At 42.0% G+C, this 27816-nt stretch overlaps 1 protein-coding gene across 4 annotated transcripts in view; it reads right to left on the reverse strand.

The window, feature by feature from the left end:
* ptprua (protein tyrosine phosphatase receptor type Ua) overlaps positions 1–9611 on the reverse strand; it is a 195975-nt gene extending 186364 nt beyond the window's left edge. For 3 of the 4 annotated variants that reach the window (XM_034599998.1, XM_034599997.1, XM_034599996.1), the window contains exon 1: positions 9316–9611. In XM_034599998.1, the coding sequence (XP_034455889.1) occupies positions 9316–9385 (70 nt within the window). In that variant the 5' untranslated portion in view covers positions 9386–9611. The remainder of the gene's footprint in view (positions 1–9315) is intronic. The other variant, XM_034599999.1, reaches the window with a different exon arrangement.
* Between the last annotated feature and the right edge of the window lie 18205 nt (positions 9612–27816).

Consider the following 27816-nt stretch of genomic DNA (forward strand, 5'->3'; position numbering starts at 1 on the left):
GAAAAAGTTCCTAATCAGATATTCAAAGACAATTTTCAGTAGCTGACAGTTTAATAGTGAGTACTGAATAGTAATAGCCAATATCCCTGAGAAAGGACATGAACTTCTAGACCTGGTCTATGTTCCCTTACAGGCTAAAAGTAGACATAGTACTATATAATAACTGTCAACAGTCTTTTGGAGTAAGTACAAATCAATGCAATTTCTACTATTTCTACAAACTGTGCAAGATGTGTCAATATGCATTAATCAAATACTTGATTAATTGATTTGTCGATTGACAGAAATCCTTCAAGTCATTTTCCAGGTATACATATTTCAATGGTATCAACTATGAGGACATTCTGAGTTTCTTTGTCTTAGAAGTGAAATTCTCAATTTTGCTATTAGGACTCATACAGGACGTCATGAAATCAATTTGGACTTCATTATTCCCTGGCACTTCACCCCAATGATTAATCAAGAGAATAATCAGCAGATTAATAAATGATCAAGATAATCACTAGCGGTGGCACCAATATCCTTGATATTGAAACTAGATATGATATCCTATAATGCAATAGGACTCAATGGTTCAGGCTTCACTTTGCACCGAGTAGGGATTATTATTCTCATTCTTTGTACTGTAAAGCGCTCTGAGCAGTCATCAAGACCAGAAAAGTGCTACATAAATACAGAACATTTACCATTTGTTTAAATAAAGTTTTATCTTGAGTTCCGAAAATATCCCCCAGGTTTCCAGTATGTCTAAATGTGTGACAATAATATTTTAAATCATTGAAACTATGATGCATGTCTTAAATGAGGGTGTTTTCTAATGAGATCAACACGGTAAATGTCTCCAACTCTGTATTCTTGTGGAGAGTGAAGTGTCCACAAAAGGTACATAGAAACAGCTGTATACCTGTTGGAGTACACTCCATGGCCTAAGTGCTCTCAGATGTAGCAGTTTAACCAACACCGCCAAAGCTACAAAGGCACGGCACAACACAGCCAGCTTTCACCCAACACTCTTCAAGTGTTTGAAAATAAATGTGTTCAAGGTTCATTCCTTTAGATTTGACAAGACAAGCGTTCAAGCCGAGTTGATGATATTTTATTTCTTGAGCGGTTTGCGGAATTAAGAGATGCTGTGTTTCCAGACACTGCAGTCGGGCAACGACGCCTCTGCTGTCAAAGCATCATCCTCGCACCCTCAGTGCTCCGTGGACAATTTGAGACATGATCTCTAGCACAGGGTGAGCACTTAAAGTGAAGAAGAGAGAGGGTGGAGGAGTGCAGAGAAGAAGCCTTTCCAAAGGAATTACTTTAAAGCTCCCTGATTTGGGGTTGAAATGCTTTGGATGGTTGGATGCTTTATACTTTTTTTTGCTCTTGTTGCCTTTTCAGCAGGTCAGGTCTCTGAGATTCTAGAAAACATAGAATTAGCAGCACTCTGCATACCTGCACGCCTGCAGCAAATTGCTAAATCCAAATTCCACCAGTAGCTGATTCTCGAGCAGCTGAGGCATTCACGCTACATGCATCTATTCCCCTCGACTATTTCACTGATTTCATGAAACGTTTCATCCTGCAGATCATTATATAGCTTGCTGAAATAAAACCGAAAGCGGTATAGAGTAAGCAACAGCAATCACACACCCAAGCTATTTCCTCGAAAGTAATGTAAAGTGAAAACCAGCCCAGGCGTTCAGCAACACGTGAGGATGTCTAAAACCGAGCAAATTCATTTTATTGTCTAAACCTTGTTTAGCGATCAGCCTGGCAGGCAGAGCGGCTCCTGCTGGCACACCTCCATCTGTTCAATAATGATTTGTTGTCGATGGGGGAAAAACAACACGTTTCTAAACACCTGGAGAGGCAGAACCGGCGCTGCTGCTCTCCTCAAAGATGCCTCGTGGGTCCGGGCCAAGACGCCACAGTGCTGTCAGCTCCATTTACACCGCATAGTGGTGACAGGCACGTGCACGCGGCAGCAGCAGCCCTGGTAGATAACTGTCACAAACATGGTGCATGAGGAGATAACCTTTGGAGGGCGGTCTGACAGCTACTGCCATCAATGACCATCGTGTGGCTTCAGGCCCTGCTGAACAACGAGCTGGATTCAATAATCAAGATAATCAGAGGAAACAAATCAGTGTTGGGCATCTGACGTTACTTTGTCAATAACTCAAAAAGAAAAGTAGTTGGTTATGTTGCTTCATTTTAATTACGCAGCCCAGATCAGCTCCACAGACGGTTTATGCAACAACAGCTGGACGGGATTAAAGGACACACACACACACACACACACACACACACACACACACACACACACACACACACACACACACACACACACACACACACACACACACACACACACACACACACACACACACACACACACACACACACACACACACACACACACACACACACACACACACACACACACACACACGAGTGATCAAAGAATGGTAATTAATTGTTATATTATTTTGCTGAAGTTATCAAATTAAAAGCACAAATGTACATTATGCTGGCACGTTCATGTATGAGGAGATTTTCCACCTTTGTTTATTTGCTTGTGTCATTTTTATTTAAAATTGTTAAAAACACCACTTTCAACCGACTCTCTGCTTTGAGAACTGGTAAAATACATTTTCCCTTGAATTCTGAATTGCTGTTAAACTTTTGATTTATCTTCCACATTGCTAATGTTTTCTTCTTCCGCCTCTTCCTGTCAAAAGTAAAAGTTGTTTTTGAAGACTGATCTTCTACCCTGCAGTGGTTACAGAAATATATCCAATCAATGTGAGGGTGACTAGTTAACTCTGCCCGTCATACCATTAGCTCCTGGGTAACTTGCAGATATCAGAGCTATATGATAATAGGGTAGAAACACTTCCAAACAATTAAGTTTAATTCCCTTTCGTAACTTATCCGACATATTCTGTGTCACTCAGAAACAGCTCACATGACTGAAGCTGAAGACGTTCGAATTTCTGTTTCTCTTTAAACTCCAAAAACAGACAGGATGAGACAGTGTGGAAGAACAGGCAGCTAGCTTACATCTGACCATCAAATTAGCTTAGCTCCAAGCGTATAAACCAAGCAGCACCTATCACACGCCCCCTCCAACTGTGAGCAAAATTCACTGACTCCGACTTTAACAGTCGCTTAAGACACCAACTTTCAACTCGACAAATTAGAAGTAACGGGTTTGATCTTTTGGTAAAAACTAATGTTGCAATCAACCAAAAAAGATTGTTCCAACTTGGTAATGTTCACAATTTACACCCAGTGCTAGCCTTGTAGTCACAGCGTATGTTACCGTAGTGTTATGCATTTGTAAACAGATACATTTATAAATTCATTTTAAACTAGGCTATCAGTTTGAATACGTTTCTGTAGTTTTTTCTAAACAAAGACAAAGATATCAAAGCTGCTATTTATTTCAAACTTGAATCTTTTTTTCTTCTATTGGTGAAACAGCAAACATGACGCCTGAGGATCCCAATAAAGTCAAAATAATGTTGCATCACTGTTAATGAAATTGTATAACAAAAATACAAATTCTAATCCCTTACACTAGCTCAAATCTCATCTTTAACACTAGTTGTTACTCAATAAAATACAAAGTCATTGTAACACTTAATGCCTTCCCGCCCAGACCTGTTGACAACTGATGATTACTTAAGTAGACTAGATGTAAAGACAGATGGAGCAGAAGGAGCTGGAATTCAGCCTAGACAGACACAATAAAAATCTGTTGGAGGCGACATTGCTTTTCACCAGCTCCACTCTGATGGAGAAAATTGACTTTAGTGGCACAACAGCCGCCAACGTCTCTCCCTCAATAAAAAGAGGAAATCATTTTTAGATAAATAGAAGTAATCGTGCTGCAGTTGCAGAGGAGTTCCAAAAGTCTGAGATGGCTTTTGCATCACGATAAAGTGGTCTCCCACTTTTGGACCCCACCAGTATATACAAATATATATAAAGACACTGATGTTTGCAAAGTCTTTTTCCGTCTAGTCATTGGCCTGAGAACTACCAAAAACCAATGAAGTCTTCTACTTTGACGATTCCAAGTAAAACTTAAATTCTGTTAAACTTTAAACTGCTTCAAACTGTGCTAAAGGAAATTCAGGCCAATTTGTCCCTAATTCACTGCACAAGACAATCCAAGAGTCCCTGTCCTGGACCTTGGTCAGTACAGATGTTCAGCTGAGATTTATCTGGTAAGGTGAGGGTTTACAGATCCAGACTTAAACCTTAAAGACTCACCAGGACCACCCTAATGATATTGAACGCTTTTGGCACACAGGAGCTCAAATCAACGTTTATGATAATGTCGGCATTTTCATATCTAACGTATTTTGCTAAACAAAAGGTAAAAATGTTACCTGCTTACTATTGTTAACAGATGTTCAAGCTGACTTTTAAAATCTCACCTCCAGTTCTCGCTAAAGAACAACCCACACATTTTATCCTTCACCTTTTGAGTTGTCCAACTACAAAGTAAACAAATCTTACAGCAAGTTGTTGCACCAGTGTTTTCCGTTTTCTTTACGTCGTGATGTGGTGCATTGCTCCCCGATTGCTCACTCTGGCACAATAGTCTTAGAAATAACATCCTGTTGTGCGTGATGCACCATTATTTTCTAATCCTGAAGTGTGTGCACGTTCACGATTCGAGGGGAGAACATCTGTGAAGTTTCTCCTGATGTGCGTGATGCAACACGACTGCAAAATCAGTTAGGACTTGAAAACTTTCTTTTAGCCCGAGCCCAGCTTTAGCCACACTGTCAGTAACACTCTCAGAGACAGACAGAATGACTGTCAACTGCCACCAGAGGCAATTACAAACTTTCAAAAGCCATCAAAGTGGTAGAATATATGAAAGGAAAGGCTTTATTGACTTTCACCTCAGCCGGCCTGGTTTGCTCTCATTGGCTCTGTCTGTCATGCTGCTTTTACTGATTGAATGTGTCCGCACATTTGATGCCTGGCCATTTAATAGTCTATTTAAACTGAAGAAAAACAGGCTCGTGTAAATGCAATCTTTATCACAGAAGGTGCAAAGATAAATGTGGGCTGTACTTCATCATTTCAAATTGGTAATTTTTATCCATTTCAAGCTTAATTGCATCCATTTTTCTTCAGCCAAACAGACAATTAAAGCAGGATTCTTTGGTCCGTTGCTCCTGAAATTCAGTCGCACGGCTCTGAGGGCTTGTAAGTGTCTGATAAACGATCTGAACTGGTGATACATTTTTGTGATTTTTCGTCTTTCATAAAATGGATGTCGCAATAACCTTGTTCCTTTGCCATCTCATTGTCAAGAACTATAATTACAGAGTGTCGAAATGTTCTTGAACAGCGTGTAGCCATTATGCAATCCGCCATTGTTCTATTAAAGAATCTTGTGTTATTTCCTCCAGAACAACCACATTTCATCATTACATTTTGTGTGAGCATATACGCTCCATTTTCCCCATTTGCAGCCTCCATTTGCCCTAGGAGAGCTGTGTGTGTGTGTGTGTGTGTGTGTGTGTGTGTGTGTGTGTGTGTGTGTGTGTGTGTGTGTGTGTGTGTGTGTGTGTGTAGGGCTATTTTTCATTGGATTAACACTGAGCCAAATCCACAGCGCTACACACCGAGGACCCTCTCTAACTTCCTCGCAGTAGCCCATGAAAACCCACCTTTTTGTGTCGGCGCCCATTTCAGTGTGGTCTTTTCAAACTCGCCTCCTTCCCACCTCCACTCTGGGATTGTCTGGAGCTGCGTGTCGGGCGTTGGGGTTTGCTCACATGGTTTCATTTCAAGATTGAATTAGCCTCGGAGCCCTCGCTAACAGGGGACGGCTGCACTTAAACAACATGCCAGGTTTCACCTCAGCAATCACATTCTGTAGGTGAAACCATGGAGCTGAGGGACAGGGACCTGCACGTGCAGCCACACACAGGCCCTTCCCTTTGCTACCGGAGCAGATGCTCGAATACAAGCAGAAGTACACCGCGAGGGCGCCACTGCATTTCCTCATGTTTATTTCAAAATTAAAGCTGCTTGACACCACTTGTTGACACCACCCAAAATGCAGCAAAAGGCAAATGTTTAAACTTCAACGCCCTTAGATCCTGTCGCACGATGTCAAAAATCCTGCGAGGCACACTCTTTGATCAGTTTTTACCTAGAGCGAGAGCTGTGTACGAAAAACCTGCATACTTTTCAACTGCCAGGCAAAATGTGTCTGAGGCATGCAGTGGTACAACACTCAACAGGTGACGTGATCACACAGCAAAACAAACGCACCTATTGTTTTATACCCAAGCCCTCAGATCAGCAGCGTCCTGAGGTGCATCAACAAGGGTTGACCGCAGCGTCAGGGTGCACCGTGGTTGTATTTCCAACCATCCACATGTGGCGACCCTTTCAAAAACAACTGTTAACCCTGATGCCTTCCAACTGTGGCTGACCAGAGCTTTGTTTTATGAAAAGCATCATCATATTTGCACATTTTAACCAGAGGGTCGGCGGTTGTGCCTTTGGGCAAGATACTGAACCCCACATCACCCCTGACGGTTGTGTAGTTCTCACACAAGTGCTGCAAATAGATCCACTGTATGAACGTGTGTGTGTGTGAATTGGTGAATGGCATAAAATCTGTAAAGCGCTATATACACATACAGACCATTTAACTTTGTAACTATTCTTGTGTTGAATATGTTGTATTGTTTTTACTGATTTTAATCTTGGAGTTTATGTGTTTTAATGTGTTTATGCATCATTATGATACTATATTATATGATTTAGATGAACTTCTCTATTTCGAAAGCAATGAATGTCTTTAAATTCAAAATGTTAGGGTTCGAAGTTTGGTGTTGATATACGACACCCTCAGTCCTGTGTATATCTATAAATACCAAAGCAACAGCCGTGGTTGGGGCAATTCAAATGATTTTTCCTCAAATGAAATTGAATTGGCACATGATTTGTTGAAACTAATTCCAACGTTGTTCATCCCTCCCAGGGTATAATCTTTACATTTCCTCCTGCATTTCCCCTGCATGAAAATCCCTCAGACCAGTTTGTCCACCTGACACTGCAGCGCTCGGCTGGGTGTTTGGTAGACAGCCAGCAGGGGCCTCCCCGGGTTCGTTATCACTGGAGAGAGGGAGCTGGTGCTGAGTCGTTCAGCCGACAGCCTTATCTTATCTGTGTTACCATCTACAGGGAAGAACCTGAAATACTTATAAAACACTGTTCTGAATGGGTAAGTGGCAGCGCTCACTATCGTTCTCCTCCTTTATTATTCATTAGCTTAGTTTACTGATTGGTAAACAGGTCTTGGAAAAGATCACGTTGACAAAGAATTTTACGGAGCTCCCTCTGCTGGATTACAGGGTAAACAGCTTCAAATGGTCCCTTATAGACTGTACATTTTGAAACTGAACAAGTCAATTACAGTTTGAAATGTGTAATGTCTTCCTGTGCTCAAATACTGGCAGCACAATTAATTAATTAGTCCCAAGACAAGAAATTACTGTGCATGTGTATTTTAAGTACGAGCCCTTTTTTTAAGAGGCAACGTCAAAATGATTTGGCTTCAGCTTCTCAGGTGGGAACGTTTTTTTATTTGCTTATTCTCCTATGACAGTAAAGTGAATGTCTTTTGAACAGTTGGTGGGACAAAACAAGACATCTGAAATTTGTGTTTTTTTCATTGTTTTCTGGCCAACTGTGAAATCCGAAAACTCACCGATAACGACAACAATCCTTTGATGAAGATACAAATGTGAAACTGTCAAAGAAAAGCAGAAATTTGTGGAGATGAAATAGTCACAAATCAGAAATATTCATAAATAAAACATGACAACTGACGATTTGATACTACCACACATTTCAGTTCGACGCCAGAAACAATATTAGGAGCAGCTTCATCTGTTCCGTCTGCGTCCATTATTGACAACAGAATTCATCTCCAACAAATAACCTGAATTAAAGCCAAATGGTGATGAGACGTCCTCCCGTGTTGTTGTGTGTAAGCTCATTAGACAGTTGGCGTGTTGCATTAAATCTTGCCTTCAGGACCAGTTTGATCCTGGAGAGCAGGGAGTGGTTCGCCGCGCGTCTGTTCGAGCAACTGCTTCTGGTGGCTGTGTAACTGACACCCATGTACCAGTATTTATATCAGAGCCACAACGCACACATGCTCCGCCGCAGAGCCTTCCTGGAATAAACCAGCTGGCACTTTCACTTGAGACCAACTTGACAGGGTGTGACCGCTGGGACATCTCTTTCTTGCAACTGTATTCCCCCCCCCAAAACATTCCACAAAAGATGAGGTTCAGGGGGGGGCCTTTTAGAGAAATCTTCAGAAACTGCTTCAGCCGTTCAAATGTTGAACAGGCAAAGAGACGGGGATTTGAACTCGGGTAGACACTGTGGATTTCAGGTATTACAACTGAAAGTCTCAGCTCTCCTCTCTGAGAACTACTTCTGTCTGTCAAACTTTGCCTGCATCACACACACACACACACACACACACACACACACACACACACACACACACACACACACACACAGACAATGTTTGCATCATCTGCCTGTGCTGTTATGTGGGGCACTACACTTAGATTACTAATTCATCTCCGCTGCATTGCTTTGTTGCGGTGGAAAACACACACACGCCTCCTGATTTGTTCACCCCTAAAGTTTTCCTCCCAGAGGGCTCTGCTGCACACTGAGCCAAATTATTCCCCCTTGCTCCACAAACACTATTATGCAAAATGCTCCATCAAGTCTATTAACATGCAGCCCAGTGTGCAGCTCGTTTCATTTCATGTGCATCAGCAATAAAAAATTAAATTTGGGGAAAAAGAAAATCCAAAAGAGGGATGACTTCATCACCTGGGTGTGATTTACACGGTGTGGGATGTTGTGTGGACAGTGAGGACATGACAGTTAAGAGAGAGATAGAGAGAGAGACATGGAGGGAGAATGGAGAGAGGTCCTGTCTGATAACTCTGAAGAGGAGATCTCCCCAAACACAACAGACACGAGCTTGTGTCATGAATCTCACGTTTCCCTGCGCGTAAAAAAAAGCACAAAGTTGTCCCCGCTGAATGAAGCCAGGGGCAACTTTTTAAGTTGAGCAAACAGGGATGTGAGGAGATGCGACCATGACTCCAACAGACACAAGACAAGACAGCGGGTCGAACAACTTTACATCGGAAACTTTGCCCAGGAGCACAGGGAGCCTCACAGGTGCGCGGGGGCTCATGCAAACACACACGTCTAAAACATGTCTGATCCCCTTCGTGTTACCTGTTGGTCCTTCCATGCTGTCTGCGTAGATCCCGACGGCCAGCATCAGTAGCAATGCAGCTGGACACATGTTGGCGGAAAGAAGAGTTAAAGTCCAGCTCGTTTTGTCACAGGGAGAAAATCCGAGAGGAAACTCCAGCAGCAGCAGCAGCAGCGGCGGCGGGGTGAGGGTGAACACTGGACAGAAGTTGTGCGCTCCGCTCCATTCAGGCTGCGGCTCCCTCCACCGCCCGCACAGGGAGCATCTGAGCTGCAGCGATTCAAACTGGAGCCCCTCGCTCCTCTAACGGCTCCGGTACTTCTTTTCTCGTTTTGTTCTGCGCTCACAAGCGAGCAAGTGGGACGCGGGACTGCGGGCCTGCGGCGCCTCCATGTGGCGAGGAGGGGTGATCCAACACCCGTACACCTCCAGACCCTGCGCCCACAGTCTGCAGGTTCTACAGAGGCAACATAACCAGTGAGGGACTCGGCTGTCGAACCTGGGAAGCAGCTGTAGCCATGAAAAACTGAAAAAGCTTTAGGTGGCATATAACAACAACAACAACAACAATAATAATAATAACTTTATTAATGGGGCACAATTCAGCACAAAGTGCTACAACAAGATGTAAAATGGGTAAAATATAGAAGAAAGGTAATAATAATAATAATAATAATAATAATAATAATAATAATAACTTTATTTAAAGAGCACTTTTCAACACAAAGTACAAAGTGCTGCACAACAAGAAAAAAAATGGTTAAAATACAGAAGGAAGTGCATACATAATAATAATGATGATAATAATAACAACAACAATGGTACTACTACTACTACTAATACTACTACTACTACTAATAATAATAATAATAATAATAACTTTATTTAAAAAGCACTTTTCAACACAACGTACAAAGTGCTACACAACAAGAAAATAAATGGTTAAAATACAAAAGGATAAGAATAAGTATGATAGTAGTAGAGATAAAAGACCAATAAGAGCCTGGCACCCAAAGTAAATTCAGCACTATGCCTTCCGAAAAATATATCTCCTTATTTCTCTCTTATTTCAACATAAAACATTTCCCCCCCCCTTCTAGTTTTCAGCCTTGATTCAGGAAGTGACAGCAGACCCTTGACCCTAAGATCGCAAGCTGCACAGAGGTAAACAGGGAATTAAAAGATCATAGCCTGTGGCCAGGCCATGAACAGCATAATCAATAAGATATTAAAAATCAAACTTTAAACAGACTGGCAGCCACAGTAAAAGTGAAAAAACAATTTTAGAATTTTGCTCAAGCTTCCAAGATGGACAAGTACGAGTCACATCTTTGTGGCTATAGCAACGTCCATACCTTTCATGCTCTGCTGAGGAATTTTATACATCATTTTATGTTTCAATTAGCTGACTAAAAACACTTGATCATAAGTGAGTAACACTCACTTGTTTGGAAAGATTAGAGCAAAAGTCTGGAAGTATTTAATCCCTGTGTTCCGTTTAAAGTGTGATGATTGCATTCTATATATTTTTGTGCTGTATGTATTTCTTTTCATTGTATTTGTTATACTGATATGGACCTACAAGTCTGAAGTAAGGCTGAACTACCTTATTAGATATACAGCAGATCACCACACTGTCATCAGAGGGGACATCCTCCCTCCCTGTTCCCTTTAAGTGCAGTTTTGGCTCCTGAACAGTCTCCTGCTTGGCTGTGATGCTCCATTAGTCTATTATGTTGAAAAATCACCAGATTAAATCCTGACTCACCTCTGCTGAGGTATTTATCAAGCAACACCTTGCCAAACGCAACCAAATCAGTGTCCGTGCTTAATGGAATTTTTTTAATATATGAATCTAATATTCGCTCTGACTGTTTCCAGTATTCAACAATCTGATTTGTGAGGGAAACAAGACGAGATTGGGTTTGAGCAGTCGAACAGATGAAACGCCTGCGGCAAAGCTGGCCCTTCTCCCAGCTGCTGCACAGCTGCTCTGCAGACCACCCTGACCTCTGACCTTTCCTCTGGGTCGGTTTCTGATTCATGTTAGTTCAGCAGGTTGTTTTAATGCGATGAGGTTTGGGGTCTTAATGGTGATATGGACAAGCTTCAGGAAGCAAAATGTCACTCCTGCCATGCTGCAAACATCCAACTCCCCCGACTGAACTCACATTTGTCTTATTCTGGGACATTGCAGGGACAACGCATAAAGTGTGGCAGCCAACACAAGATAGTTTTGTATATATTTACCGCAAAGAAGAAATTTACTCCAGAAATGAAAAAGTACTAACAAGTGTTCGGGCCAGTTACACATATGCTAATGTTTTAGTGGCAAAGTTCATTTCCAATCAGTGCAAGCCAGGGTCAAATAAATTCCCTTCCTGTGGCAGGGCAAATCGCAGCGTGGGTTTGCGTCAAGTTCAACTTCGGTGATCTTTGACCCACGACCTTTGCAGTCACGTATGTGTGACCAGGCCCTTAAACCGATTAAACTTTCTTGGAAATTGCATAATGTAAGTCACTGGTTTCCAACCACAGGGTCCCCGATAAATATCTGAGGAGTCATCGGGTGTTTAATAATGATAAATTATTTCCATTACACAAATGTACGTATATCACAGGTGGCACGGTGGTGCAGTGGTTAACACTGTTGTCTCACTTGAAGAGGGTTCCTGGTTAGAATCCTGGCTTGGCTGGGGTCTTTCTGTGTGGAGTTTGAAGGATTTCCCTGTATCTGCGTGGGGGTTTTCTCTGGGTGCTCTGATTTGATTTCACAGTCCAAAGACATGTAACCTACATCAGGGCTACATCAGTTGTCCACTGGTGTGAATGACTTTAGAGCCACTTTCAGACATGTCCTGCAGGGGAACTCTGGAGATTGGATCTGGACTTTCTCCACAGTTTTCCTTTCCTTGAACAACTCAGCGGGAGTTCAGCTGAGGGGCTGTGCACCAGGCAAATGCAGGAAGTATCGTATTAATTACACTGTGTTTGTTTCACAGGACATCAACACCACAACGGCTCTTATCACCGCAGACTCGTTTGACGTCTTCTTCAGTGTCTGGCTCCGCTTTTTCATCTGGAGGTATTTGTTTTATTTTTTCATTTTTGCCTCTGTTGTGCTAGAAGCGTCAACAACACCCCCGTTTACTCGCTGTGAATCCAGCGGAGGATCTCATTTTACATTGGCTCCTCTGGACTTACTGTGGACTTTACACTTGCGGGCCAGGAAGAGAAAGGCTGCAGAAACTCCAGAGGCTCTCACTCGTACATTTGCGTCCACGCACGCACCTCCTCTGGAGAAAGTCCGGAGGAGTTCAGTGCATGTCTGAAAGGAGTTTAAGTTCGCTCGGCAATATGTTGGCGATCTCATGGCCATCGTCAGCTGGGTTGGCTCAAGCTCCCCCCCGTGACCCTCAAAGCATAATCAGTGAAGACAATGGATGGATAGAGATTTATATTACTGATCATTTACAACTTTTCTCAAACATCATGTTCTTGTAAAATGCTGAATTCTTCCACCCACTACAAAGCTGTGAAAATCCTCCCTATATGAAAAGGTAAAAAAGTCAATCTTGAGTTAAACTCCTCTCGGTGGCCAGAATAACCCACTGAAAGGCCCCTGGGCAAAGTAGATGCTCTGTATATAAATGAATCCACTGTGTTTGGATTATGGATATATTGGTTCTACTGGTCACTTCCTGCTTCTGGGATGGAATGTGTGTGTGTTTGGCCTGTCCCCGCTCTGTGTGCTGCTGGCTGCACCGGTTGTTTTCCATTCTGCAGACATCCACTCAGCTGCTGCACTATTTATTTAAATATGTTTATATTTAAGCTCAGCATCGATCACCACCATTCTTGGCAGAACATCATCTTACCAAGTGGTATTCACGCTTTCGGCTGATCTCTGGCTTGAAAATCCATCTTGCCTGAAAGTTTGACTTTTTGTAACCTGTCTGTCTGTGCCCTAATTGTGTTTGTCTCTCCTTTGCCTTCAGGATCACTCACTGCCGTCTGTTAGCTTCACGCTCAGCCAGCTCCTCAGTCTCCTGGGCTCTTACTTACCACTTACCTGGAAATCACACTCTCAACCCTGGTACCTGTGGAATCCTTCACCTCTCCCTTGTTTGATAATCACCCTTTGTTGAGCATTAATTCACATTATTGTTTGTACACTAACATTTACCATGACGTGAATACATCTTCATCTGTGTGTGTGTGTGTGCGTTGGGAACTAGAGCTGCACATGTAGCCTCACGTTCTCTGCACAAAACACTGCACTCGGTATCTGTGTGTATACGTGCAAACAAGATCCAAATGCTGTTTCAACACTAATTGTATCAATCAGATATAAATGGATGAATGGCTCTTTTCCATTGCATGGAAAATACATTTTGCAGACCATATCACACTAATTGGATGAGAGGTAATAAAACAAGTGAGTGAATCAATAAAGCAAAGTAGGTCATTATCTGCCTTTTATTAGTTACTGCAAATTTGGAATAATTAGCAGTAATATATCAATACTAATTTGTGATATTAAAATACAGTAGACAGACCAAATTACAAAATACAGTCAAATATTGTAGTAGTAAAACAGTATTATTCTTTATACTATAAATTGCGTTACAGCAGCTACAGTTCACTGTGAATGCAATAACAGGTACTTGCTGACAACGGCGCTGCCTATAACTTACTTTAAATATACGAGGAAATAGTTTACAGTGCACGACATTATTATAGCTTTAGGTGTTAATGTGATACCAAAGAAACACATTTCATCAAAACCAATAAATATCAACCAAATAAAATAAGATCCTAATAGTGCAAAGTCCTGAAGTCAGTTTGCACAGGTTGGGTCTTTGTTCAGTGTAGTTTGGAGGGAAAGGGCTGCCAGGTTTAAAGGAGGGCTTTATACAGCTTCCTGGAAGCCCCAGTGGAAGGCTCTTCAGGTAGCGGTGGTTTCAGGTAAGGCCTGAAGCTTTATTTATAATTCTGCTTTAAGGAGTTATCCCGTACCTGTTCTGGTATGAGGCTCCGGGGGTTTAGCACAAGCTTCGCCATAGCTGACATGCGCCTCCTGAAAAAGTGTAAAATGCATGTGTGTAGCCCATTACTCTGCATCGTGAGGGGAAGAGAGAGTAAACTCAGTTCCAGTTAAAGTGTGATGCAGCCTGATCATGCACAATGCTGTGTGTGTAGCTCTGCTGCGGATTTATTAACGAGTGAAACCCAAGGCTAAACCATAAATCAAACTCTATGCTACAGGCAACTCTTATTAACACATTTTATTGACTATAAATCCAGGTCAACATGGAGATTTAACACAGCCTTGATAAGAATGATGTAAAACAGGCATAAACCACTATAAAATGCTGGTGTGGTTTGCAGCAACAAATACACAACATACACGAGATCAGACTTTTTGGTCTCGAAGCTCTGCATCTGAAACGAACTTGACCTGCTGCTCATGCTATTGATTTGGACTCTGTTGCACCAGTCCTGAGCTCCGGCAGTTAGAATGGCTGACTAGTGGTGTAATGACCCAGCCTGCGTAAGATACTTTCATCCCCCGGGCTTCGATTCTCTATAAAGGCTCATCCCGAAGCGACACGAGTTTGGGAGTCGGTGAATGTGGAGCTCCACACATAACCTGTTATGGTCACCGAGGCTTTTTAGTTCCAACATTATCAACACACTGCAGGGTGAAGTGTGGCCAACTCTTTCCTATACCTGTTAAATTTGTGCAGTGGCCCGAATCCACTTGGCTGTGCTTTCAGATGGCATTGAGCCATCCTGCTGCTCGCTACTGGACCACTGGCTGCTTCAAAGACAGGAGGAGCTGGATCAAGACTCTTTATCACCTCCTGCCTATGAAATACTGATTTTTGTAGCCTCTGGGCTTTTAACTTGTGTCTGGGAGATATTTATTTCGTGGAGAATGGTGGTGGGGGGCATATTGTGAGCTGGCTTCATTTGCCAGGCTGTAATAATTCAATGTAAATTTTTAAACTATTGGGAGAGGCTGATATATTGGTGTCAGTGATATAGTGGTCCACATGCCCTTCAGATCTAATAACTTGCAGCGTGCTTACGTTAACAGCTCGTTCATAAAGTGCTTATATTACATGTTATATAACCAGTTCATTTGCTCATGTTCATTCTGCTGTATTTCATGTCAGCTTTGTCACCAGGAATATAGCTTGAAACTGTAAAGGTGGTGAGATCCAGCTGGTGATTATCATCAGGCAAACAGAAACAGAAGTCAATTATACCAGCAGGGAAGCATCAAATTATTCATTTTACACACTTAAAAGACCCTATATATAGAGTCTATATCAAAATGATTCTACTTACCAGCCTGCAGCTATCTCAGAGCAGCATTAAAGCTCAGCTGAAATGGGAATTTTCCTCACCTCTTGTGGAAAAACAGCTGACACTGCAGCAACTTTTGTGTCCTTTTCCATTTTCAAAAACAGGACAAGACCTTTTATGGAGCTAGACTATTCATGGCACCTTCTATGACTCAAGACTCCGATTTGGAACATCATACATGTAGACTGCAAAGCAAGGCTAATGTCTGCCTGCTTGCTAAAGCACTTGCTGTGTTTGTTCGTGCATTAGATTGGGGGTCGATTCGTATAAGGCGTTGGAATGCCAGCAGAATGGTCTGACATCTTGGACTATAGCCATACTACTACATTTTCGTACCACTACATTCTACTTGTATCATTGTAAAACACAGTATTTAACTGCACAGCAGCAGTTAGCAGAGACAGCAGGGTCAGCTACGCTTCTGGTAGCCGAGGCTGATGCCGATGGTTTTCTTTCAGAAGGGGGTCACGTGACAGGAGCCTGACAAATGTCCTTTGTCCTGCCGTAAAGACCCAATCAGCAAGCAGTTCTGACTGTCTACGTCATAGTTTCCAAACATCTGCGTGTCTGCCTATCCGGACTAAAACGCAGCCCTGGAGTTTTCAAAATGAAACGGGGCAGGCAGAGTTTCCTACCTTCCTTTTTTAGCAGCAAGTGTATCTGTAATATAGTTGATGTGTTTTTAAACAGAGCATGGTAGTGTGATGTGGCCTTACTCTGTCTCTCTGCACACCTTCTCCTCATTGGAATCAACAATCGCTGTGACCTTCCAAAACCAACAATTCAACAACACATTCACTTCAAGTAGGGGGGAGGTGAGAAAATAGGGAGGGTGTGAACTTCTCTCTCCCGCTCTCTTTTCTCACCATAAACACGACTATTTCTATTTAGGAATGGGTATACAACTGAGCAGTGGCGGCTGGTGATAAAATTAATTGGGGTGTGTTTTTATATTTTAAAATTTCTTCGGGGTAGGGGGTAAAACTTTAGCCAGACTCAACAAAAACAACACAACACACAATATCCCAGTCCTGTAGCCTGCATTCAAAGTGTAGCCTCATTGTGACTGTGGCAAAACAGCAAACAGGTGGAGCAGTAAAACTCATTACTACACCACATCCAGTTTGTCACCTCTGCTTCTTATAACAAGAGCGAGAGAAGGTGTAAACTCGTCCTCATCACTTGTTGCTGAATCTGTAAATCGGGTCGGTCTGGACCAAGCTCCTTTATCCTCTATTTTTCTTGTTGGGGTGTTTTTGTAAATAAATCCCCGGATCAGGTCCCCTGAAGACGGACAGATCGCAGTGGACGTAACTCAGTGAGGACGGCGTGGAGGGTTGACCAATCACATTAGATAAAAAAAAAAAAAAAAACAACACCTGTTGGCTGTAAATAAAAGTGGTAGTGTCTAGGGCGCTTGGAAAACCTGCAACACCCAATTAAAGAACAGCCTCAGGTCCCGTGGTTGCCAAAAGTTTAAGACCTTATATCTGCTGTCCATTGGCCAGCACCCCGCACCAGGAAGTATATGTTTTTAGACAGAAATGACTTGTATTTAATGCTCACAGGCACTTATGGTCAACCAGGAGCATTGTACGAGTAAAATATTATTATATCATTAGATTACATGCTTAATGATGTTGGAGGGGGTATTTACCAGCCCCCTCTGCAGTTGAGTATAACACCACCATGCTTTCCAACATAATCAATTTACACATAATGGCTTTCTTTTGACATGAACTCCGAAGGATGTCAGCAGATGTGCGTTTGCCTTCCACACATGAACGATGCAGCAGGAGTCTCCAAAGTGTTCAGCTGAGGGGTGGAGATCACATGTGTCTGTCCACAGCACATCAACACCAGTATCAGCGCTTATCACCAAATACTCTCTTGACATCTTTGTCTTTGTCTTCTACATGTATTGCACCATTTAATCCTGAAATGTTTGTATTCTGTTTGTGTTCTTTTTTTCTGTCACGTTTTAGTAATGTCATCAACACGTCCACTCACTTGCAGTGAATCCTCTGTTTTCACATGGGCTCATTGGGACATTCTCCAGAGAAGCTCAGCAGAGAGTCCAGAGGCTCTCACGTGGTTATTGCATTCTTATACACAGCCCCTCCACAGAGTATCCGGAGATTATCCAAAGTTGTGTCCATGTCTGAAAGCAACTCATGTGGCCGACTATTTTCGAGCACATCCTCACTTTAAGCGGTTCTCTTCAAAGGATTCACTTTTGGTAATAGGAAATTAGAAGAATTTAAAAACTCATAGCAACAAGCCCTGTAACTGCAGCACTTTGCTTGCTATTGCATGAAGCAAATAACAGACACAGGTACCATTTTTAATAAATACATTACCAAAACACACTTCTGAGAGAACAGTAGTGTACAGCTTTTACACATGAATTCTTAATTTCTAATTAGAAGATTTAATCCGAATAAGTCAGTCAAAACTGATTTTGCAAAATTTTGCAATTAAATTTAAAGTCAAATATTAGCTTACTCATTTGAGTGTATATACCTTGCAGTATAGTGTATTACGGATTGATGCACTGCAGATATTGTGCTCTGGGTTTGGCGCTGTTTTCTCGTGAATGCACACAGCTGAGATCAACCTAAGTGAAGTCCACTGCGGTATTTGTTTTGGTGTATGTTTTACATTGGGAGTGATTTAATATGAGCGGAGAGGTAGATGAAGGGTTGCAGAGGAAGCTTTTGAGCGAGCGGATGCCTGTAGCTGCTGCAGTGGCACTTTTTCGCCGTGCAGTGCTTGAGTAATGCGTTTAGCAGCAGTTTTAAGATCCACAGTTTGTTCTGTATACAAGCAGCTCAGTGGATATAGGTCTCAGGTAAACTTAAGGTCTCGACTGTTTCATAATTTATTAGGGCAGCTGCAAAGCTAGCCTCGGTTTTCCTTCACTGCTGGTGAATGGTCTTGCATACATCAGATCTGCTGGTATTTTAGTATAAACGCAGTCAGTTTGTCAGGTTCTGTTGGCCCCAGTTTCGTCAATCATGTGTTAAAACAGTCACAGTGAATATCCTCTATGATTTTCTCTCGACAAACCTGAACTGGCACTGACTACTCAACATGCCTTTCTCAAAATTCATCACAGTGCGCAGTGAGAAACAATGGCCTCAATTATGCAGACATCAGGCAGTTAGGGCAGTTGTGCATGCCAGTGATTTCAGGGAGTATAGTATTGGTGGGTGGGTGAAAGTGATGTAAATGCCTGTATTCGTAGGATTGGAGGAAACTAAAGTCTGGAGAGTTAAGTGTGGTCCTTGCACCATCAGTATTTGTACAGCTACAGTAGATAGTCTATTCACCTTCTGCTGCCAATATCACCGCCATTGTAATGATGGGGGCTGATTGAGGATTTGACCTTTAACACCCACTGTTAACATTTGGACTGGAGCCCACTTTACAGACTGCAAGCACGATAAAACATGTAATCTATAGTTTGTATGGTGAGATAAGGTGGTCACTGTTTTTAAAAGATAAAAAATAAGAATTAAAGGTATTCTCACAAAAAGATGAGGGAGGTGATGTGTAAAAGTTTTAGTGTCCCTTTTAGTGTTTTTGTTCTTTAAATCTTAAATGGTAACCAAAGGAACATAATACCTCAATTATTGCTACAAGACAAATGTGATGATAATCTCAAAGCACCACTATATCAAGTTGTCGTGGTAACACAGCAGCCTGTACACAACATTGACACATTGTCATCACAAGGTCCTATATGGTGAACAAAGAGCTTCTTTACACCAGCAGAGACGGAGCAACATCAGCATTCATATAAAGTTGCTGGCTTCCTGGTGAATGTAGATCCAGTATTCTTATTATCAAGCTGTTAAGCTGTTTAACACCTCACTATGTGCACCAGCTACTTGCTAAGTTTATCAGTCTAATATTAGTCTGAAACAACAACGAGTTAAAAGAGCTAAACTGTTCTTTTCAGCCGAGAGAAACTGCAAAGTCAAATCTTTCTCTCGGTTCGTCACAATATGGGCAACAACAGCATTAACGTGACACAAAGTGTGTTGATCCATTACTAATTTAAAAATATAGATCAGTTCCTTATAGCTACTTACATATGCAGTCCAGTCAGGCTGTATTCCAAGCATTTCTATTTGGATCAATATTTTGCAGTTCCTGCAGGGTGTTGAACTCATCAACTGAATTTCAGAGGGATAGTAGCCAATGAGAGCAAAAGACGAAGAGATTCTGAGATTCTGATGGTCTCATTTCCAATCTCTGCTTGTCAATCATCACAAGCTGTCCTTGAAACACCTCCCAGTCTCGGCAGCCTCTATAAGGCCGGCTTTAATATTCAGTCTGAAAGTCCATTCTGCTATCGTATCATTATTCAGTCTGACAGTGCCTTTTTGTGAGCTGTATTCTCTGTGGCAGAGGATTGAATGTAACTATACCAAGTGACTGACATGTTTGGCAGCATTCGGGCAACTGCAAGTTTATAGAAAACCACAATGGAAGTTGTTTATACAAAGTGAATGTGCTTGTTATATAAGCTGTAATAAATGATGATGCAGTAGTACCTTCACCAAGGTTACAGTGTTTTCCTCCATTGGGTCACCTTAAAGTGCTTATACACGTAATAAGACTGAGGATGGGGTGTTAATCAACAATTAATTAACTGAGTAATAGTTGAGAAAAATCAAAAAGATACATTCAGGCCTCTCTCACAGTTGACAAAACATACGTGTACTTTGTAAAATTAATTATGGCTGCAATTGATTTCAGGGTTCCAGTTTTAGGACTCTGCCGTTCAGGCAACCGCTTTGAATACCTTAAAAGGAACATAACCATCATCAGTGTTATAAGTTACTCTCCTTGAAAGTGAAAAAGCTCTACCGAAGATTTTTCCTGCATACATCAAGAACTAGCTACAGCTAATAGGCTAACAGGCTCAGTGTTTCCCATTAATTATCTAGTCTGTGGTGGTCCGCTGTCTTCTAATTTGTCCTTCCACAGATTCATAATGAACCAAAAGGAGCTGTTGCACCACCCCAGGCCACCACGTGCATGTGCTACGGTCCATGACGTTTTTACCATCCACGCAGACAGTTAGACCTCAATGTTTCAGCTGCAGTTTAGGGCATGTAGTGTAGTTCTTTCTCTCACACAATGACTAATCTTCTCTCTTAGTCTGTGAACCTGTCACTCTGATTTGTTGCACTTGAGTGGGACTTCAGTGCACGTGTACCCTCTGTTAGCACCATGGACTTAATCAAATCTGTGGGAAACGCTGAGGCTTGTTGGCTAACATTTAGCTAATGCTTTTAACCCATTGTCAAATTTTGAAGATATAGTAGGTAATTTCTTTAATAAAATTCTGAAATAACAGATTGTGTGCATGTCAGAATTATTCCTTGTTATTAATGAGTCGTCTTCAAACAGTTCTACAAAACACTGTCACTTCTTATTGTTGAGTAGAACGTGTATGGATTCAACATAATGTTATTACTTGATGGTTTTGCTCAATAATATTCAAATGAAAGATTGTCTGCTTTCCTCAATCTACTTCAGTTGTCAGACTGCATGACATGTGCTGAATATTTCTACCATCACAAGACTCAACCTTCAATGTGGCAACTAGAAGTATATTCATATTTTTTCAAGCAAAGCTCATGAAGCTCCAGACACAGCTGACATTTCTGAGCTGACCTTCAAAACCCCGCGCGAGCAAATGATATGCAAATGTGAATCATTAATAAAAAAACATATAAAGTTTCCAGAGTGAGCGTGGCACGTTCTAAAGCTCACAGGCATATGCAGCTCAGATAGTGTGGAAAACGCCCACTCAGTCGTCAGTTGTATTGAACCAACACTGTAATTATGGAGCATTTTGTGGACAATGTTTTCATTTCCCACACATCAATTTTCCAATAAACCTGAGTTGGGTTTGCGGGGGAATTTAATCAGTGTCAAACGGAAAAATAAAACTGGCATGTTCGAGAAGGAAACATGTGGGCGGTGAGTGTTAGAGACTGAGGTTCTGATAAGTGTACACTTCCACTTAAAGGTGCTGAGGCTGAGGCGGCTGTTTCCAGCAGAGTTGTACAGACTATATGCAGTGTCGGTCGCTGACAGTTTATATTACATTTTTTGAAATAGTTCAGACCTACAAAAACTTTGGTTTGGTGACAGGTTCAAATTAAGTGGGAAAAGACTCAACAGTATCTTGACACCGAGCGTAAGCTAAACTCTTTCAAAGTAGGATATTTGACATATCTTCAATTTAAGCATCTTGATTTGCTAGGTTTCATGTCTTATTTAATAGTACAGTAATCATTAAAAAACTTTTTAAAAAAATGTACATTCACTCCGTTTTATTTCGGGGCAAAACATATAACGAGTCCTCACACAAGTTACTGCACTAAATGTATAAACCTCTTTAAAAATCGATAATAATTAAAGTAAGAGGAAGTAAATAACAACCACAAATGAAATAGATAAACCATATAACTAACAAGCTACACACCGACAAGCACATATACAAATATAATACATATTACAAGGAGCACATATCAAGATTTGGATGATGTATTTTATTGCTGTTGTGAATAGCTTGTCAAAAAATATCAAATTCCAATGAAAATTTTGCTGAATATCTCTGCTCATTCTGTCAGTCCAGTTATTTGTCCAAACAAAGTCTGATTTTGTCATTTCACATCCTTCTTTTCCAGTAGCATCGACTGACCTGTTCTCCAGTCTCTCATTAGCTCTCCAGTTTATATACTGGTCTGTTTCCACTTGTTCTCTGACATATTGCCTCGGTGCCTTTACTTTCCAGTGTTCAGTTTTTGACCTGCCCTTTTGTCTCCTGATTATGTTTTTGACTTCCCCCTTGGATTTTTGTATCCTTGTTCTCTTCTATGTAGAGGCTCTTTACTTGTATATATCTGCCTCCTATACGTTGTGCTCTTGGGTCCTTTTTTCCTGAGAACCGTAACAACATCAGAGAATTTAAAAGCCTAATCGAGCACTGTGGTGAAATTGTGAAGACCTCCAGTGAATAGCAATGCATTTCCTATAAATCAGCCAATGGTGCTAGAACTATCAGTCATGTAAACAACTGTCCTGTCTAATGATGCCTATCAGGATAGTATTATATCATAATGTGTCCGCAGGCATAAAATATCAACAACAGATTTCCAAAATGAGGTTTGAAGGTCGCAGGACCAAAACACGTTCACAAAAATAACTTTTGTTCTTGCAAATCGAACATGAAAATCACATTTAGCATTTATCTTTCAACAGATCCCATGCAGCAACTCACAAACTCAAGTTCATTCTAACTTCATTCTATTCTTAAAAATAGGGACGTTAAGGGAAATAGCTATTTGTGCCCAAAATTGAGTGTAGTTTTCAAATTTGATAAACAATACAAATATTTTAAATATTTATTATATTTGCCGCATTATTATGACAAAAGGTATCAGTTGTGCTAGTGTCTTCTCTTCAGCTTTCAGGCATGGCACAGTGTTCCAATTCAAATCAAATACAATCCGTCTTGGCTGCATCCTCCCCCTGTGTCCTCTCTATATGTATATCCACATCCAGCACGAGCCAGCTCTTGTGATGAGTGTCCATGCAGAGTGTCCCCAAAGAACTACTTTTCAGGTGTTGTGCGTAATGGAAACAGAGACACTGGGTTTGCCACCTTATACATCAAGCAGAGCAGCAGGAGAATTGCAGTCTGTCCTAACGCAGCAGTATTACACTGCTACTGATCACTTTTAATGGAGTCTAATGACACGGCGCCTACTCAGCAGAGTGCATTCTTCTGGTGGCACAGAAGACAGGGAAGTGATATCTGGCTGGGAACGTGAAGTGAAATCTTCACGGAATGGATACAAGGCTACATCAGTTATTTAAAGTGTATTTTATTAGTAATGGAAGAGCTGTTTGCAATGTGTGGTAATAATCAGGGAAAGTGAAAGACTGCAGGAATGTAAGTCATTTAATGTAGTGAATTGATGTAAAAGACGCTTTTAGCACTGCACTTCCATGATGCTTGTAAGAAACAAAAAAAAAAACAAGATACTCAATGCAGCAGAGGCAGAGACATCATGACTCAGGAGCCTACATTTCCCATGGTGCAACTCATAGCATCTTTAATTTGACTTTTACACTTTTAGCTGTCAAACTCTGACAACATTGATTGATTTGAAAGTTTGCATTGACTGGATACAGGGGCAAAGGCACAAAGGCTTTCTATTGTGATCTTAATTGCATTGGAGACTTACTGACTCTGGTTGTGCAAAAACAAAAAAGAAGAACCATTAAGGGAGTGGGCAGTGCAAACACCTATTTTATCCAGCTTAAAAGTATTTGTCTAAAATGTGATGGTGGTGGTTCTCCGCCCCTGCAGTTCAATAATAGCAATGCTTTGTAGAGGACAAACACCGAAAAGGTTCACACTCTTACTTTATACAACATCATTTGTCCATACACTCAAAGCTGTTTTCATCAGGAGCCAAAGTCGGGTCAGGTAGTTGATGGATTGTTTGCTCACTGTGTGACACGTGTAGATCTGAACTGTTGGGCCGGCCTCATGCATGTTTGACAAATTTCTAACATGCAAATTGGGGTGAATGCAACTATTTCTGCAGTTAAAGTCTGAAAACGGCTTGTGCTAAGCACAAATACTTGAAAACTGTACTTCAGTACAATAACAAAATAAATGTACTTTGTTATATTCCATCACTGGATATAACGTCTGCTCTTGACGTAGATATTAATGGAATTACACTTCCATTCGCTTCTGTGGAAGCAGGACAGACACATTAAAGTGTGTGTTTTCTGTTTCACTGTGATCTTCAGCTGCCTCAAGCTCACCTGTGTTTGCCTTTTGTCCACCAACAGAAAGGCTGCTACACCGAACTGAAACAGAATTGTTCAAACACGTCATCACTTTGTTTAGTTAATTATCCCAAATTGCAGACTTCCAACCTATGGCATCATTCTGTCTTTACAGCTTTTATTAAATATTTATTTTCATTACCACATTGTAGAATTGTCGCTCCTCACACATTGTTGGTTACATTACTCTAAGTAAGGTGGGAACACAGGTGAGAGAAACAATTATATATTTGTCAAGTTTTCAAACAGGTGAGGACCAAAATGCAGATTCTGAAGAGTACGAAACAAGGTAGGTCGCAGACAAAAGTGAATTTAATCAAACTGACTGACAGGTTTGTGGAGCTGATTGGCACGCACTGACAATTCAAAAATCACAGGCAGTAAAACATTAGAAAGTCGGGGGGATGAAGAACAAACAGGACTGAACGGAACCAAAATGAACAGACGAACCGACAAAGGTAAGCACAGAGACTGAATACACGAGAGAGGCAGGATGACTGAACACGGGTAAAACACATTAGGAACAGGTCAAAGACAGGAAGTCAAGCAGGAGCGACACACAAGGCCTGTGTCCAAAAATCCTCACTACATCACCTTATAGTCCATAGTGAGTTTTCAAGGTGCTCTCCGAATGTTTAGTGCGGCGGAGAGACGAGTGGAGAGAGGGAACAGCCCGAACTGTGGCACAAATGTAAATACGAGCAGAGCACCACAGCACAAACTGCGGGAAACAAGTTTATTTGTACATTTCAAGATGGTCATTCAGTGGTGGACGTAGGCGTTTATTTGTTTATTTTGCCGATTAGCTCACTATATAGTTCTCTACACTGAGGTCCCTATATAGTGAGGAAGGGGACAGTGAATGAGTGGGTGATTTTGGACACAGCCAAGGAAAGAAGTGTGAAAATAAATCAGGAAACAAAAAATCCACCATACAAAACATCGTCCGAACACGAGTCAATTCTGAGTCTATTGCATTGATCAAAAGTCCAAAGACAAAAGGTATCTCAGAACTTCCCAGAGGAGGCAGAGTCACAACAATATTCTTCCCTGGTGGAAATATGAACAGGAGATTCTCCGCTCAGAAGCATTCACAGCAACAACACAGAAATCTCTGCAGTTTTGAGGTGAGGGGTGGCGCAGGAGGAGGACGTAATGTCACGCGTTTTTGTGCAGAGCTCATACATTAACCTTATCAGACCAACACTGTATAAGCTGTGGTGTTGAAATAACAATACAGAGACAAATAACTGCCATTAGCATCATTATGTTCTTGCTCTACGATAAAACCCACATAATGTTGAGTTACTAAATTGTCTGGATATGACAACATACATGTGAAATGACTACAGCAACGATGAAATGACTGTGGGACATCATGCACTGACCCAGTTTTTAATCACATCCCCTTGATTCAGGAAACATCTAAACAAAGAGCAAAGAAACCGGACCAGGTGCGAGTTGCTGACGTGAGGTGGCGCTCAAATGTATTTTCCCAGAAGGGAATATACATTTCCGAACACCACATGAATGTACTTTAAACACACGTGGGAGGGAGAGATAATTGGACACACATACAAGTGAAACACCCTTGGGCGGGACAGACAATCACAAAAGCAGGAAACCAGACAAAGACAGGAAGTAAAATTAGCAGTTTATTCTTCTGATGACATAAACTAGAATGTTGAACGAGGTAAACACTGTAGCTGTGTCTCAATTCTCCTTCAGGCGCTGCATTTGAAGACGGATTGCGTCGATGGCGTACGACAAATGCATCCTTCCATCCCCGAGAAACAAAGGCTCCAATGGGTGGATCCTTCCCGGCCAAACATATCCCAAGACTCATTGCGCCTCAGTGACGAACCATTTTTCAAAGAGGTTATGGCGCCGGCAAAGCTACAAGAAGTCTGATGTTTGAGTTTCACGCTTCAACTCCTCCAAACAGTGCACATGTTAATGAAAAACAAGGAGCTAGTGATGTCGATCATGGAAATCGTCTGTAGACCAGAGCGTCTCTTTTCGGTTCAGCCTCCCTGGTCTACGCGGCCCACAAAGGAGGGGGTCTTCCTGAGCCATGTAGACCGTGTCCTCCGAAGAACGCAGCCCCTGAACTGACACACATTTTATATGTGTGTTATATGTAGGAATGGTATTGCTGCTGGGATTATAATAGTAGCTCATGAATCAAATGTATCATAGGTTCTGTTTGAATGAAACCTCCTAATACGGGCATGAGTCATATGTGGAGACAGGCAGCAGGCAGCAGCAAGAGACTTTTAATATTCAGCAATGTTCAGATGCTGAAATCACGGAGAAGAAAAACATTAAAACGTGCAAAGACATCCTCAAAGCGAAAGGGACAGCGAGGACAGGATCAGCATTCGTCCCAGTAAAGTACTGATAGGGGACACGTTGCCTTGGCTGTGAGCCCCAGCTGCCCCGGCCTCAGCTCTGCTCCAGCTGACATCCACATCCCCCCAGCAGCAACTGGGGGGCAACAGAGGCTGGAAAGGGGGTTTGGGACGGGGGGGGGGGGTGAAGAGACGAAGGGCCACTTCATGCATCTCAATGCAAACCAGGCGCGTCGGCCTGTCAGCCTGCAGAGCCGTCTCTCTTCCCCCCCGGCTGACACCCGAGCAACCCAGCAGGTTCAACACTCGTCAGCATTTATTTTCATAAGCAGAGGAGCGGCGAGCTGTCAGAGCGCCACTCTGGTTTCCCCTTTAGTGTGTACAACTCACACACACACACAGGACACAAGAAGTTCTGAAGAAAATGTGTCCCCTTTATTGTCTTGGAAAAGCCACTCTCTCACACACCCACACACTCGCAGCTGTCAGCTTTGGGACCTTTAACATGAAAGGCTTCAAATGTCAGATGTTCACCTCAATCATCCACAGACGGAGGATTAACAGCTTAAAAAGTCTTTATCCCAAAGGAGATGGCTGACTTTTAGTCCTCTGTCAGTCCCGGCTCTCCTCAGCAGGAGGAGGCGAGGCCTTAGTCTTTCACCTGCCTCACCACACCGGGGTAGTTTCTTTATTTTCACATTTCTTTCCCCCCTGCACTTCCATGGGTGTAATTGCGGTATGAGATGGTACTTTGAGCTGGGGCTGTTCTCATCAGCACCAGGCAATTACATATATACGCCTAGGGGTGCTGATAAAAACACACGATGAAAATGAACTCTGCAGTGCCAGGTGATGGCGGGGAGGCTACAGCAGGCCCATAATAAACAGAAGCGGGCCACGGCG

This window comes from Hippoglossus hippoglossus, chromosome 11 (assembly GCF_009819705.1).
Source record: "Hippoglossus hippoglossus isolate fHipHip1 chromosome 11, fHipHip1.pri, whole genome shotgun sequence".
Lineage (NCBI taxonomy): Eukaryota > Metazoa > Chordata > Actinopteri > Pleuronectiformes > Pleuronectidae > Hippoglossus > Hippoglossus hippoglossus.